Source organism: Rhinopithecus bieti, unplaced genomic scaffold (assembly GCF_001698545.2).
Source record: "Rhinopithecus bieti isolate Rb0 unplaced genomic scaffold, ASM169854v2 scaffold_2205, whole genome shotgun sequence".
Taxonomy (NCBI): domain Eukaryota; kingdom Metazoa; phylum Chordata; class Mammalia; order Primates; family Cercopithecidae; genus Rhinopithecus; species Rhinopithecus bieti.
The window spans coordinates 1,136,701-1,150,791 of record NW_016803673.1 but is presented as its reverse complement, the minus strand read 5'-3'; the positions used below and the strand labels follow the sequence as shown (position 1 = coordinate 1,150,791).

Genomic DNA, 14,091 nt, shown 5'->3' with positions numbered 1-14,091 from the left:
TGATCCGGTCATGGTGAGGGTTCCATGGAAGCAACAAAGTTTTTGTTTCATGAAGCTTTTGGAGCTGACCTTCTGTGCATCAAATGGTCGGTCTCAGGAACCTCTGGGCACATCCGCATGGTCCCTCATTAAAGAGTGGGCACCAGGCTGGGTGTGGAGACCACACGGGTGATGCCATCTCCATCTTCACTGAGCACCTGGGCTGCTTGGTGTGTCCTATGGGAACTGCTGGTGATGGGCCCCTGCCTGGCTGTCTAGGAGAAAAGGGCAAAAGAGAGGGGTTCTTGTTTGCTGAGCCGGGCAGTGCACGGACCAGTGTGTGGTGGCCACCATTGATTCTGCAGCTTCTCTCACTGGCCTTGACCCACTGGGATCCACCCTCTGGTGGGGGGTGACACTGGCTTCAAACCCACATCCACCTGTCCCCAAAGCTCGTGCTGTGTCCAACTGGAGTTTCCATCCTGATGGAGACTGGAAGAAGAGCTCCTGAAAGGCTGTGCTGCCAGTCTCCTCCCAGGCTCTCCCCAACCTTTTCTTTTTAAAAAAATACTTAATGTTTTCCTCTGCTCTGGCAAAGAAAGCCCCGGCCGGCAGGAGGGGTGGCACTGGGCCTGGGAAAGGTCTGGTGGCCTCTTAAACTTGTTGCAACAGAGATCTGTGAACATGTCCACCAAGTCTGCTGGAAAACAGCTCTCGCCTTCAGCAATGGAGAAAACAGGCTTCCGAGCCTGAGCCTGGGAAGAGCATCACAGGCTTATTACGGTGTGAGTCCAGGAAGCCCCAGCTGGGATCCTTGCTCCCCTGCCCTGGCCGTTGCCAATGCTGGAATTGAGACTTAGGGATGACCCAGGGCTCGGCGCTGTGTCGTCCTCAGCAGGTGGGCCAGCAGCTGGCGCGTCCTCTCTTCCCACGGGCTGCATCCAGGCCGAGGGCTGTGCGGTGCAGCCTCACCAGGCACCTGCACTCAGCATTGCTTCTGAAGTCAAAGGCAAAAGCCCACCAAAGCCTTTTTTGCGGGGGCCAGGTGGGAGGTGCCATACATGCCCAAGGAAGTGACAGAGCTGGGTGGACTGTGCCCTGCTTGGCAGCCGAAAGCCACTCAGGAAATCAGAGAGGTCATGAGAGGCCAGCCTGGACGCAGGGTGTTCTGAGTCCCTGGGCCACCCCTCCCCTTTGTAACTGTTCCCACGCCGTGGTGGGAAATCCTCAGCTTCCCCATGTTTCTGGCTTCTCGATTTGATTGGCAGAGGACTGCAGCAAATACAGGCTGTAGAAATGACACCATCGGAGGCAGGGACTTCAGAACCCTAGGACCTGGGATACTGTGGAACCTTCCAGAGAACTGTGGATGGAGAGGTACTTCATGATTGAGAAGTGCAGCTTCAATTTCCCTCCACCCTGGTCTCCTTCAGAGCCCCACCCCCAGGCTGCTGTCTTCCCTGCACCGTCAGCTGGTCATGGCGGGGGTAGGGGCGGCACAGGGCCCTGTCTGTACCTCCTTGTGGCCTGCGCACCAAGCACAGTGCCCGTGCTGAATCCCCTGGAGGGACAGGGAGTGCTGGGGGGACAGAACCTCCGTCTGGGTGTCCCTCTTGCTGAGGGCCTGCTGGGACAAGCAGTGATGCTGCACTGTCGTCTCTGGCGGCCACCTCCTCCCATGGCAGTGCTGAGGCTCCAGGTGCCCCTGGCTGCAGGAGTCCTCGAAAACCAGCAGAGAGGAAGCCTGTGTTGGCCATCCCGTCTCACCTCCAAACCTTCTGCCCTTGTGAAAAAAGTGGGACTTTCCTCTTGAGCCTGTCCCAGGCTTGTCATCATTCCTCCCTGGGGAGGAGGGCCAGGGAGCGGGGAACTGATAGCTAAGGAGGGCCACATCGCTGCACCCAGAGATAGGCACTGTTTAGTAGCAGATGTTGGGATCTAACTCCAGTTGGCATTAGCATAAAGATGGATACACCGGTTTCTGTAGGTGATTCTTGTTCAGGCACAGCTTGTTCCAGCTACCCAAACAGTGTGGCCAGAGTCTGTCTCTGTGTCCTCAGGCAGGCATTCTCCGCCTGCTCAGAAGACAGTTGCCAGCAGTTCCAGGTTCCTGTTCTGTGTTTGGAGCCGGCAGAGCAGGGAGGATTCCTTGTTCCCAAAGGAAAAAAGCCCCAGGGCGGGGCTTCCTTATCCTGGCTGGTCTCATGTCCCTCCCTGAGCTGATGGTCTGGGACATGGCGGTGTCATGCTCTGATTGGCCAGCAGAGGGGGCCCGGCCCAACCCGATTCACACCTACTGGGCAGGCGGTTGGTGGCTGCTGGGTTCCTCCAACCCCCAGGCCGCCCCAGCACAAACTGTTCTGTCGCTGCAACGCCAACTTCGAGTTTATTTTCTCTGCCGAGACTCCCAGGAAGCCTCTTGTTTGTAGGTATAGGAGCGGTGCTTTCCCCATGAAGCTGACCTTGTTCAGGGTGGGTACCTGGATTCGTGTCTTGCGGTGGATGCAGGTCTGGGGTCCTCGTGGTGTGGGGGACGGAGGCTCTGGCAGATGGGGCTGTCTTCTGTGTTGGAGGGTGACCATTGAGCTCCCTGGTAACGATCATGGCTTCAGCTGGCCAGAGGTCAGCTTATCCCCTGTCCTTCCCTGAGAGCCCCCGAATTGAGGGTCCGGAACCTTCTGGAAGGGATGTGGGGGCTGTCCCTCCCTTGTTCTTGGCTCTGCATGGTCTGGTGATGTGGGCAGGGGTCTTCCGGGGCAATGGAAACTGCACACCCGCTGTAAATGGTCATGGGAAGGGGACAGACAGTCCAGGTGGATAACGAGGGAGGATAAACTAGGCCCGTGACATCCCCGTGACCTCCGGAGGAGTCTCAGGCGGGATGAAGGTTCTCAGAGCTGCAGGGCAGATGTTGTGACCCTCCGGTGCTTCCGTGTCATTGCACAGCACCCCATAAGGAGGCCAGCTCCGCAGTGGGCCTTCTGCGGCCTTCCAGCGTCGGCCTGGGCTGCTGTCCTTACGTGGCCAATGAGAAGAGGTGTCTGGGAGGCTGGGTGTGTGGCCCCTGCCAGCCTCAGGAGCCATGGGAGCACAGTGAGGAAGGCGGGCATTGTCAGAGCTGGGCAAGCCTGGGTCTGCGCCTGGTGTGTGGTTCCTGGTGGGGACCGGGATGGAACCCTCCTCCACAGCGTGGGGCCCTGCCTCACCCAGCGCACTGCTCTGAGCCAGTCCTGGGGCTCTTCCGAGTGCCCGGGACTCACAGGGGTGGGGGGTGGAGGTGCTTCCCGCCACCGCAGCTTCCGGGTGCTCCCAGGTGCTCCTTTCCTCTCCGTGGCTAACCCCGCTCCTCCTCTGTCATTTCAGCTCAGCCAGCAGATCTCCTGAAGGTTCTAGATTTTCACAACTTGCCTGATGGAATAACAAAGACAACAGGCTTTTGCGCCACGCGGCGATCTTCCAAAGGCCCGGATGTCGCTTACAGAGTCACCAAAGACGCGCAGCTCAGCGCACCCACCAAGCAGTTGTACCCTGGTAAGTGCCGCACCCTTCTGTTTGGGGTGGCGGGTCCCGTTGGCCCTCTGGTCTCCAGCCAGGAGCAGCGCGCAAGCCTGTGTGGTGGCAGAGACACAGGCTCAGTTTTCCAGGAAGCCCCTTTCACGAGCCCGGTTTCGTTTCACTGTCGTGAAAACGCAGTTGCAACGGTGGGACTTTGTCCTTCTGGACTGAACTGGGCTTTGCCACTGTCCTCCTCTGATGGATGTGGGTGGGTGGGTGAGGCCCGGTGCCCTCGACCTTCTATCGGCCGTGTCTCCGGTGGTAGCTGGGCCGCCAGGACTCCAAGTGCAGAAGGAGTTGGATGGGTCCTGAGGGATGAGTCGAGAGAAACCTCGGGGTCGTGGGAAAGGAAGCACTTCCAGACAAAGCTTAACTGGGGGCAGTGACATTAAGAGACGATGAATCAAACGTCGTGACTCTTAGCAAGAGCACGCGAGGCTTCTAATGAGAATCAGCTGCCAAATGCTAGGTCTCTGCTTTTAATTACATACCCGGAGCAAGAAGCAGCATTAGCTCTAAGATGCAGCATTCAAGTTGTCCCTGTCACCCAGTCGTGGGGTGGCACCTGTCACAGTTAATTAAACCCTCTGGGTTTATCTGGACGTGATGAATGAGCTGGCGATGGAGAACCTCATCGCCTTGCCCGAGCTGGGTGCTCATGGCCTGGACTAAAATGAGCTCCTCTTTCTGATTCAGAGAAGACAGGGACGGGGCATGTAGGGCAGGTGAGTTCAGTTTATGAGAAGCTCTGTAATTATTAGAAGACAGCGTAGCATCTTTTTGGTGGACCTGGAGGTGAGTCTGGCATTGAACCCACGATCAGGGCAGTCTGTGAACGCGCCGTGGGGTTTCTGATGATCCTATCTCTGTGGGGCCCCTGAAGGACATCCTCTTTTGAGGGGCTGTTTCTGCTTCCACAGACTTACTCTCTGTGCACTCATCCCCAGCCATTGTCCAGCCCTCCTTTACATCCGTGTGACTTTGAAGAGCTTGTCTCTGAGAGAATCTGGGTGGTTCTTTTCAAGAATGTCTTTGAGAACGAGTTATTTCAAGAAATACCTCCGAGGCGCCGAGTCCCTGCCTTGCAGCTCGGTGGAGGTGAGGCGAGGTGGCCTGGGACCCCTGGCAGCCCACATTCTCTTAAACAGCCCACCTTTGGGTGCCTGAGTGGCCCTGGGCTGTGGATCCCCAGCCTTAAGTGTGTGGAACTCATCGGCACAGACAGCCTGTCCTCGCGAAGGACCACAGCAGTTTCGTTTCTCCTGGCCTCTGGAGGAGCGTTCCTCAGCTTTTGGGAGAACATCTCCTTTGGAATTAGTCACGGAATGCTCACCTGCATCTTGGCCCAGAAGTTGCACCCTTTTCTGCCCCATGACCCCAGGTTTAGAATTCGTGACCTAGAGAACCTGGGAGGGCTGGTCCAGGGAAGGGCTTAGAGAGCTGATTGCCAAGGACCCCGTGGACTCTGGGTGTGTGATAGGCTGAGGGGCACACTGGGGAAGTAAGTGCTCCTGCTTTCCAAGGATCTTCAGCCGCTGTGGGTTTTTTTGTTTTTTTGAGAGGGAGGCTCGCTGTGTCGCCCAGGCTGGAGTGTAGCAGCGCAATCTCGGCTCACTGCAACCTCTGCCTCCTGGGTTCAAGCCATTCTCCTGCTTCAGCCTCACAAGTGGCTGGGATTACAGGTGCCCGCCACCACGCCTGGCTAATTTTTGTATTTTAGTAGAGACGGGGTTTCACTATGTAGGTCAAGCTGGTCTCGAACTCCTGACCTCAAATGATCCACCTGCCTCAGCCTCCCAAAGTGCTGGGATTACAGGCGTGAGCCACCATGCCCGGCTCAGCCACTGTGTTTAATCTTATCTGTGTCACCCAATTCTGGGGCACTGGCACCACACACTCACTGGACTTCATCCTTCTCTGCTGGATTATCCTGTGGCCAGAAATATTATAGTATCTCAGGAATACAGGCTAATTATTGGATAAATAATCTAGGATCAGCCGGGTGCAGTGGCTCACCCTGTAATCCCAGCACTTTGGGAGGCTGAGGCAGGTGGATCACTTGAGGTCAGGAGTTTGAGACCAGCCTGGCCAACATAGCGAAACCCCATCTCTACTAAAAATACAAAAATTAGCCAGGCATGGTGGTGCACGTCTGTAATCCCAGCTACTCGGGAGGCTGAGACAGAAGAATCGCTTGAACCTAGGAGGCGGAGGTTGCAGTGAGCCAAGATGGCTCCACTGCACTCCAGCCCAAGTGAGAGTGAGACTATGTCCAAAAAAAAAATAAAAAGAGAGAGAGAGAGAAAAGAAAGAAATGGCTTGGCCTTCCAGCAGTTTCTGCATAGCAGGCTCTCTCTGCCTCCCTCTCAGCAGGGACCCCTGTCCCTGAGCAGGGTTCTTATCTACAGATCGATTGGTTTCCATGTCTGTTTTGGGCTTTTTACCAGATGCTAGGTGAGTGAGGTTATCGTGACACAGTGAAGCGGTGAGCCGAGATCGCGTCATCGCACTCCAGCCTGGGCAACGGAGTGAGTGAGACTGTCTCAAACAAAACAAACCAAACCAAAAAAACGACACATAATCTAGGGTAAATTTCTGAGTAGTATGTGGGATGTTTTTTTAAGTCCATGTTTTTTCCAAGTTTTCCAAAGTGCTGCCCTTCCTCTTCCAGGGCCTTCTGTGAATTAGCTTAGAGAGTAGAGTGGGTCCATATAAGCCAGTTGCCCCATTCATGGCAGATGAAGCTGGAGGTTGCTTGGGAAGTATTTAAGCAGGGATGTCTGTGGAGTCCCTTCTGCAGGTCCCAAAGTGTTGGGTTGGGAAAGCCATTCAAGGGACACTGTTGGAGACCAGTGTCATAGGACGGCATTTGCCTTTGATCTGACGCCGTAGCCCACTTCTCCCTTCTGCCCGGCCCTCCGAGCAAACTCGCTACCTGTCCTCTGTTGCTCTGACTCCCTCCACCCCAGTTGGCCTGTGGGTCCTTCAGTGAAGAGACCCAGAAGCTCACTTCAGGTTTTCTGTTTAAGAAGTGCTCAGCGTGTAGGGGCCACACATAGGAAAGGGCTGTTTGCTTGGGACTGATGTGGCCTCGCGTCAGCCACTCGTGTGGGTAGGCCTAAGCGCTAGGGGAGCCGGAGCTGTACCGTGCCCTGTCTCGGGGAGCAGCAGCATCTGCGGGATTCTAGAGACCTGACCTGCCTGGCAGCTGCAGAGGAAGAAGAGATGGTGCAGCCCAGGTGGCCACGGCAAGGCCTGGGCTGTGGGGAACTGAGTGGAGCAAAAACAGTATCTGTAAGTGTCTCTCGGGGAGAGGGGGAGGCCGCATCCAGGCAGCTGTTTCCCTGGCATCCAATCCCCTGACAGAATCCCTGAGCAGGCTCTCCATATTCCCTGAAGAGCCCACACACCTCTCGGCAACCCAGCAGCCAAGTGGCCCTGGATCACCGGGGTGGGGGTTTGGAGGCTGAGCTGAGCAGGTGACTGGGAGCCTCCACCTGGGTGCAGTGCCGCTCCCTACCCAGGCTGCACAGGCGTCGACCTCTGCCCTCCACCCACTTTGGCACCAGCTGGTCCTGTATCCCGCACTGGGCACGAACTGGCAGAGTGATCTGGGTGCCAGGGAGACACAGCCATGAACAGAACAGACGGAGCCCAGCGTCCTCTGGCCTGGGAGAGCGAGGTTCCCTAGGCCGCCCTCTTCAGGGGCACCACCCTCCCTTCTGTGCAGGTGAAGAAGCCTGTTAGCATTTTCTGCACTTGGGGGCAGGACAGAGGCTAGAATTCCCCCCTCATTCGAAGAGGGTTTTCTAGTCTTGCTCAGACCCAGCGGTCTGGGTTCTGGGATCTGTCAGACCAGGGAGCTCCACCCCGAGCCACGGTTTCTGACCGATCGTGGGTGCTGGGGTGTCCTGGCATCAGGGAGATGAGGCTGCAGGGACTGAAGCCCAGGACTGTGACGCGGGGGCCGCCAGTGAAGTGGGGAGGGTTGGGACTTCCTTCCTTCCCTGTGGGGTCCCAGGCCTCGGCCCCCTGTGTCAGCAGTGCAGACATCGCCTCACGGTAAGGTGGCCTGAGACCCTGAAGGCAGCAGGCCTGGCTTCCTCACTGGGTGGCCTGAGCTCTGGGATCCACATCCCCACTGGGGGCCTGGGATCGGGCACTCCCTGCCTTGTTGACCCAGCATGACTTGTTTGTAATGACCCAGATCTGAGCTGTCCCCTCTGAGGATGACCAGGCGAGGCAGTGTCCCCCATGGTCACCTGACTCAGGGACCAGCCCCACCTGAGCCCACTTCCTGGATCAGCACGCAGCCTCCTCCTCGGCTCTGGTGCTGTGGGTGGGGTCCTCTCCATTTTGTCCTTTGTAGGTACCTTTTCCTCCATACCCCTCCTCTGCCCAGGCCTCTGAGACTTGCCTCCTACTCAGGGTCCCAGGCAGGGTTAGGTGGAGGCCATGGCTCTGCCCACGCCCCCCTGCCTCCTGGCTGATACCCTGTCCTCACCTGTGGCTCTCCTGCACCCCAGGGCCTGGGCTCCAGAATCAGCCTCCTCAGGCAGAATGTCCTGCTGCTCCTCGCTGCTCCCGCCAGTACCCTCCTGCCAGAAAGTGAGGGAGCAGCCAGTCGCGCTGGGCCCCAGGATCCTCCATAGGACTGTGCTGAGTGCTGGACGAGGGTCGCGGGGATGGCTGAGGACAGGGTGCCGGCTGCAGGGGCAGGCTGATGTGAGGGGAAGATGGAGGCAGCAGTAGGAGGGTAGTGTCCTCAGCCTGGGGGTTTTGCAGACCCTCTACTCACTGAGCAGACGCTCCCCACTCCCCTGCACCCCCGCAGAGCAGGATGGAGTTTCTCTCATGGCTGAGACGAGGGGCTCCCATGAAGTAAGGTGTGAGGTTCCCACCTGGGTATGTGCACAGCCTCCCCTTGAGACTGGAGACTGTCTCTTTCTCACTCCATCTTCGACCCCATGGGTTGGTCCAGCCCAGGGAATAGGAACCTCACTTCTGGCCATGACAAATGCAGTAAGTTTGGGTCTAGGCTGGAAGGTTCCAGAACTAAGTTCTCCCTGCAGGGGCTGCCAGATGACAGCTTCCTCTCTAGGGCCCCTCACCTGTCCCACCCCAGTCTGGGACTGAGAGCCCTTCCGGTCAGGACTGAGGATGGCTGGTGAAGTTTCTTCTGCAGGGCTGCCTCGGTGCCCCTGGATCCTAGGCCTCTACCCTGGGCCTGCCATGCTCCCCTCAGCCCTCCAGGGGCCAGCTGAAACCTCACCCGTCCCCCAGGTTCCTGGCCCCCTTTCCAAAGTTAGCCACACCCCACATTCATTTCCTATCCTCTGGCCTCTTTCTGCCACCCTGCCCCACTGCCTCCTGCATTATTTGCACTTTTATTATTGAGACAAAGTCTCACTCTGTCACCCAGGCTGGAGTGCAGTGGTGTGATCTTGGCTCACTGCAACCTCTGCCTCCCAGCCAGGTGCATGGCACCACACCTGGCTACTTTTTTTATATTTTTGGCAGAGACGGGGATTCACCACGTTGGCCAGGCTGGTGTGGAACTCCTGACCTCAAGTTATCCTCCGGCCTTGGCCTCCCAAAGTGCAGGGATTACAGGCGTGAGCCACCTCACCCAGCCTGCAATGATTTAACTAACTTGTTGGATGATTTCTGTTTGTATTGTGGGAGTATCACTTTCTGAGGCCAGGGGCCATATATGTCCCTTGACTGTGTCACCCCAGAACCTGGCACCAATCACTGTTTATTAGGGGACCAGTCACCGTTTATTGATGACATGATCCACTGTAGTGAGCAATCAGTGTGCTTAGTAACTTCGGCTCAGTGTGACGCTGTTTCAACACAAATGCATTTATTGTACTCCTACTGCATACCTAAAATGCTCTAGTGCCTTTGGACTTTGGCAAAAGTAAAAATGAAAAGCTCTGGCCGGGCGCGGTGGCTCACGCCTGTAATCCCAGCACTCTGGGAGGCTGAGGCAGGCGGATCACAGGGTCAGGAGATCGAGACCATCCTGACTAACATGGTGAAACCCCGTCTCTACTAAAAAATATACAAATAATTAGCCCGGCATGGTGGCGGGCGCCTGTAGTCCCAGCTACTTGGGAGGCTGAGGCAGAAGAATCGCTTGGACCCAGGAGGCGGAGCTTGCAGTGAGCTGAGATTGCGCCACTGCACTCCAGCCTGGGTGACAGAACGAGACGGAAGTCCAGAGCCCACCCCCCTCAACTGTGACTTTTCCTGGAGAAATGAAACATGAAGTGTTCGACAGCTGACTCCGTCCTCCCAGAGTGCCCGGACAGCGTAGATTATAAAGTGTCAACGTCCCAGCTCATGTCATGACTTGAATGGGCCATCTCGCAGTGACAATGAATCCATTGTTATTTTGCCAGGAGAGAGATTAATGTTAAACATAATTTATCCTTTCGGGTTTTATCTGAGCTGAGAAAATTTGTTACCATAGAGATTTCAAAACTTGAGAAACGGCATTTTAATGAGCTGCAGGAGGTGGGGGTTCGTGGGCCTTGTGGTGCCTCGTGCCGGAGAGATGGGCATGCTCAACTCATTCTTTGATCTTTTAAGATGGAGGAATGACTCTGGCACACAAGGTGGCGGTGGGGTAGGGATGGGAGCCAGGTGACCCTTTGCAATGAGAGTGAGGGAGTGGACTCAGATGGTGACTGTGCCATCTGCCCTGGGTGCTTCAGGTGAGATCCCACCTGGCCCTCAGTGCCCCATGCCACCGTGGTCCTGCTGGAAGCCTTGCCATCTGGGGCCCCCATGGTGGGTGGGCATGGCAGGTCCCACTCCCTCGACATAGGTGGAACCAGCTAAGGCCATCATCTCCAGGGTCCCGTGCCCACATGCCCACATGTGGAGGGATGATGCAAAGCCATAATCCCAGCACTTTGGGAGGCCGAGGTGGGCGGATCACCTGAGGTCAGGAGTTCGATACCATCCTGATCAACATGGTGAAACCTCATCTTTACCAAAAATACAAAAATTAACCAGACGTAGTGGCATGGACCTGTAGTCCCAACTACTTGGGAGGCTGAGGCAGGAGAACTGCTTGAACCTTGGAAGTGGAGGTTGCAGTGAGCTGAGATCTCACCACTGCACTCCAACCTGGGCGACAGAATGAGACTCTATTTCAAAAAGCCCCCATAAAAAACAAAAAACAAAGCTGATGGCTTGTGTCTAGACGTGGGAGTCCTGAGCCAGTTCTTCTGTGAAACCTGCCTTTCCCAGATGGCCACACTGACTGTCGTCACCCCCACCTGGGGCTGTCCCCAGCTTTGGGGGCAGGGGCCTTGGCCAGGCCCACCCAGGGCCCAGTCTCCTGTGGGAACAGTTGAGTCATGACTTGGAGCTGGCCAACACAGGGTGCCTGCCCACAGCTGTTCCCTGCCGTTCCCTGTCAGCGCCTTAGTGAGAGATTCGTGACCCGCAGGATGAGCCTGCTGCTGTGGCAGCTTCCAGCGCTTACACAGGCTCTGGGTTGGCCTGTGGGGGCTTGGAGGGTCTGCCCGGACCCTTGGGAGATCTCCCTGCAGCACCTTACAGAGGACGCAGAGGCTGCTACAGGCGGCATTCTCCTCCCGCTGGGAAGCCTCAGGATGCTGTGGGACGAGGTGTCTTCAGCGTCCCCTTCTCCACAGTGTGGCCCCTGTAGGTGTGCTGGAGTGGCCAGGGGCAGAGGCGGTGAGGCTGCTGCCTGCCTTGCCACGATTTTGCCAGCAGAGGGTGCTCACGGATAGCCGCCGTGCAGGCACTGCTGCCGCAGATCCAGACTCTGCCGCCCCATGGGGTCAGGGGCCTCTGGCCCACCTGGTTAACCTTTGTCCGCACTTCTAAAGAAGGGGTGGGTCTGATAATGGATTCCTGATGGCTCAAGTCCCCTCACCAGATCCCAGCCCTCCGTAGCGGTGCTGCTTGTGGGGCCGCTCCAGCAGCAGGTCCTGGGCCCCTTCCCTGGCACGTCCCTGTGACACTCTGCTGGGGTGCTCCTTCTGGCTGGTTCTGAGGAGCCCACAGCCTTAGGCCCAGCACTTTTGGCTGGCCCAGCGGCATCAGTTAGCCACAGGCCCTCCCTCATCCCCAGGCTTTTGGCAGAACTGCAGGTAGTCCAGGGTGAGAGCATCGCCACCTTCGCCACCAGGATCGATGGACAGGAGGGGCCAGGGCTCCCGGTCATGCCCATGGATGAGGGGCAGACATGTGGGGTGGGCTTAGGTGCTCGTGGCCGGGCCAGCCTGGGTCTGCCTTTTAATGATCTCAGATTGCTTCTGGCAGGTGTTGTAAGAGGTAATTTCTCCTGTTCACATACTAAGGATATTTTTTTTTTTTTCTAATTTTAAATTTGGATTCAATTCTTTTGGTTAATTTCCACTTTTTCTCTGTTTTGCATATCAACCAGGAAGGTCACAAAGTGCAATTCTAGTGGCAGTCTGAGGCTGGTGCTTCCCTTCTCCCTTCCTCTCTCTGCTTCCTCCTTCCGTCTCCCTCCCTCCCTTCCTTGCAGGCTGAGTGGTGAGACCCCATGGAGTGTACAAAGATGCCTGAGAAGCAGCCTCCGCCCGGAGGCAGCTCACAGCCCAGGAGGTTCTCCTGAGGGTCGACACACAGATGTGTGGAGGCGTAGGAGCTGAGGACAGGGTGTTGAGGGCTCCCAGCTGGAAGGACTGGTCGTGTTTCATGGAGGAGTTTGCATTTGCACTGAGTCTTGAAGGGGGCAGGATTGACCAAGTGGGAGCAGGGAAGGGCTGCAGGAGCAGTTTGATCAAGGGGCAGATGTGCATCAGATGACAGTGCCCTACCATGGGCAGCACAGCTTCCCAGGGCCCCGGGCTGGCTTGTTTGCAGAGAGCCATGGCTGGGCGTGGTTGGGGGGGCTCCCCGACTGCCTTCTCATCTCTGTGCTCTGTTCCAGCGTCTGCATTTCCCGAGGACTTCTCCATCCTAACAACTGTGAAAGCCAAGAAAGGCAGCCAGGCCTTCCTGGTCTCCATCTACAATGAGCAGGGTATCCAGCAGATTGGGCTGGAGCTGGGCCGCTCTCCCGTCTTCCTCTACGAGGACCACACGGGGAAGCCTGGCCCAGAAGACTACCCCCTCTTCCGGGGCATCAACCTGTCAGATGGCAAGTAAGTGGGCACTTCTGGGCAACTGTCCTCCTGCTGGAGTGGGAATCAGGTCAGCTCATACCACTGACCAGATGTGGGGCACAGTAGAGGACGTGCAGCAGCCGGTACCGAGACTCCCACAGACGCCACAGCAGAGGAGAGGGCGCTGGGCTTGGAGTCCTAAAACCTGGGTTATGGTCTTGATTCATCCTCTGTGGCTTTGTGGAGTCACTTCTCCTTCCTGGCCCTCCATTGCCCCTTTGTAAAGTGCACTAAAGCACATGAAATTCCAGACTGTTTGTGTCAGAAGAGACACAGGAAATTGTGAGGTTATACCCAACCTTTTCCAGGAAAGATTTAAGGTAACTTCAAGGACACAGATGTGTTAGGAGTGGGAGTGAGCATGAGGAAAGGCGGGTCGTGCCAGGGCGCTCTGTTGGGTGCGGACCTCAGCACCGGGGTTGTCAGTCGCCTCTTTCGTGGTCAGCACGTGTGAGGTCATGCCTGACAATCTTGGAAGGCCTTCAATACATGATATCTGAATTCTTCGCTAAGACTTTCGGACAGATCCACTCATTCCATTTCCCGTCCATACCCAGTCTTCTCTGGCTGCCTGCGGTTTGCCATTGGGGTTCAGAGGGCACATGATGAGTGCTCTCATGCACACAGCAAAATGCAACAACCGCCGCCCTGCCCTTCTCCTGACGGCTGTGACTATGCTGCAGGGACCCTGCTCCCGGCTCCCAAGCCTGTGCTAAGCGCTGCACGCTCCCCCTTTCCCCTTTCACTTGGGCTCCCGGATGGGCTTCCAGGGTTCAGATAGCTGTCCTTGTTTGAGGGACAAGGATTCTGGGGAATGAGTAGATCTCATGGCACGTGGGGTTGCCCTAAGTTGTCTGATTCCAGAGGCTGGGCCTTGATCCGCTCCACCCCACCACGTTCGTGCAGGAAGTGGGCCTTCTTCCTGTGTCTCGAGGAATTTGCCACAAAATCGCTTGAGCTGGCGTCTGTGATCCAAGCCCTGTCTTCACCATCTGTTTCTCTGCAGGTGGCACAGAATTGCTCTCAGCGTCCACAAGAAAAATGTCACCTTGGTCCTCGACTGTAAAAAGAAGACCACCAAATTCCTCGACCGCAGTGACCACCCCATGATAGACGTCAACGGCATCATCGTGTTTGGCACCCGGATCCTGGATGAGGAGGTGTTTGAGGTGAGCAGGAGAGCAGACCACTCCCCGTGCCCACCCAGGGCACTCCTCCTATGGAGCCACTGTGACTGCTGTTGGAGAGGGCTTCTCGGGCAGGGACCAGCTGGTGGTCCACTGTGGTCACAGTCTCTGTTGGTCAGGAGTCTCTGCTGCTGTCCTAAGGGATGTTTGTGGCTTTCAGAAATGGAGGGGCCAGAGCTGCTGTCGCCTGT

At 56.7% G+C, this 14,091-nt stretch overlaps 1 protein-coding gene across 3 annotated transcripts in view; it reads left to right on the top strand.

Moving 5' to 3' along the window:
- The first annotated feature begins 2,358 nt into the window (after positions 1-2,358).
- The window catches only part of COL5A1 (collagen type V alpha 1 chain), a 162,424-nt gene continuing 150,691 nt past the window's right edge, over positions 2,359-14,091 (top strand). For all 3 annotated transcript variants that reach the window (XM_017848837.1, XM_017848826.1, XM_017848819.1), the window contains exons 1-4: positions 2,359-2,451; positions 3,343-3,510; positions 12,479-12,692; positions 13,720-13,882. In XM_017848837.1, coding sequence (XP_017704326.1) covers positions 13,820-13,882 — 63 coding nt within the window. In that variant the 5' untranslated portion in view covers positions 2,359-2,451; positions 3,343-3,510; positions 12,479-12,692; positions 13,720-13,819. The remainder of the gene's footprint in view (positions 2,452-3,342; positions 3,511-12,478; positions 12,693-13,719; positions 13,883-14,091) is intronic.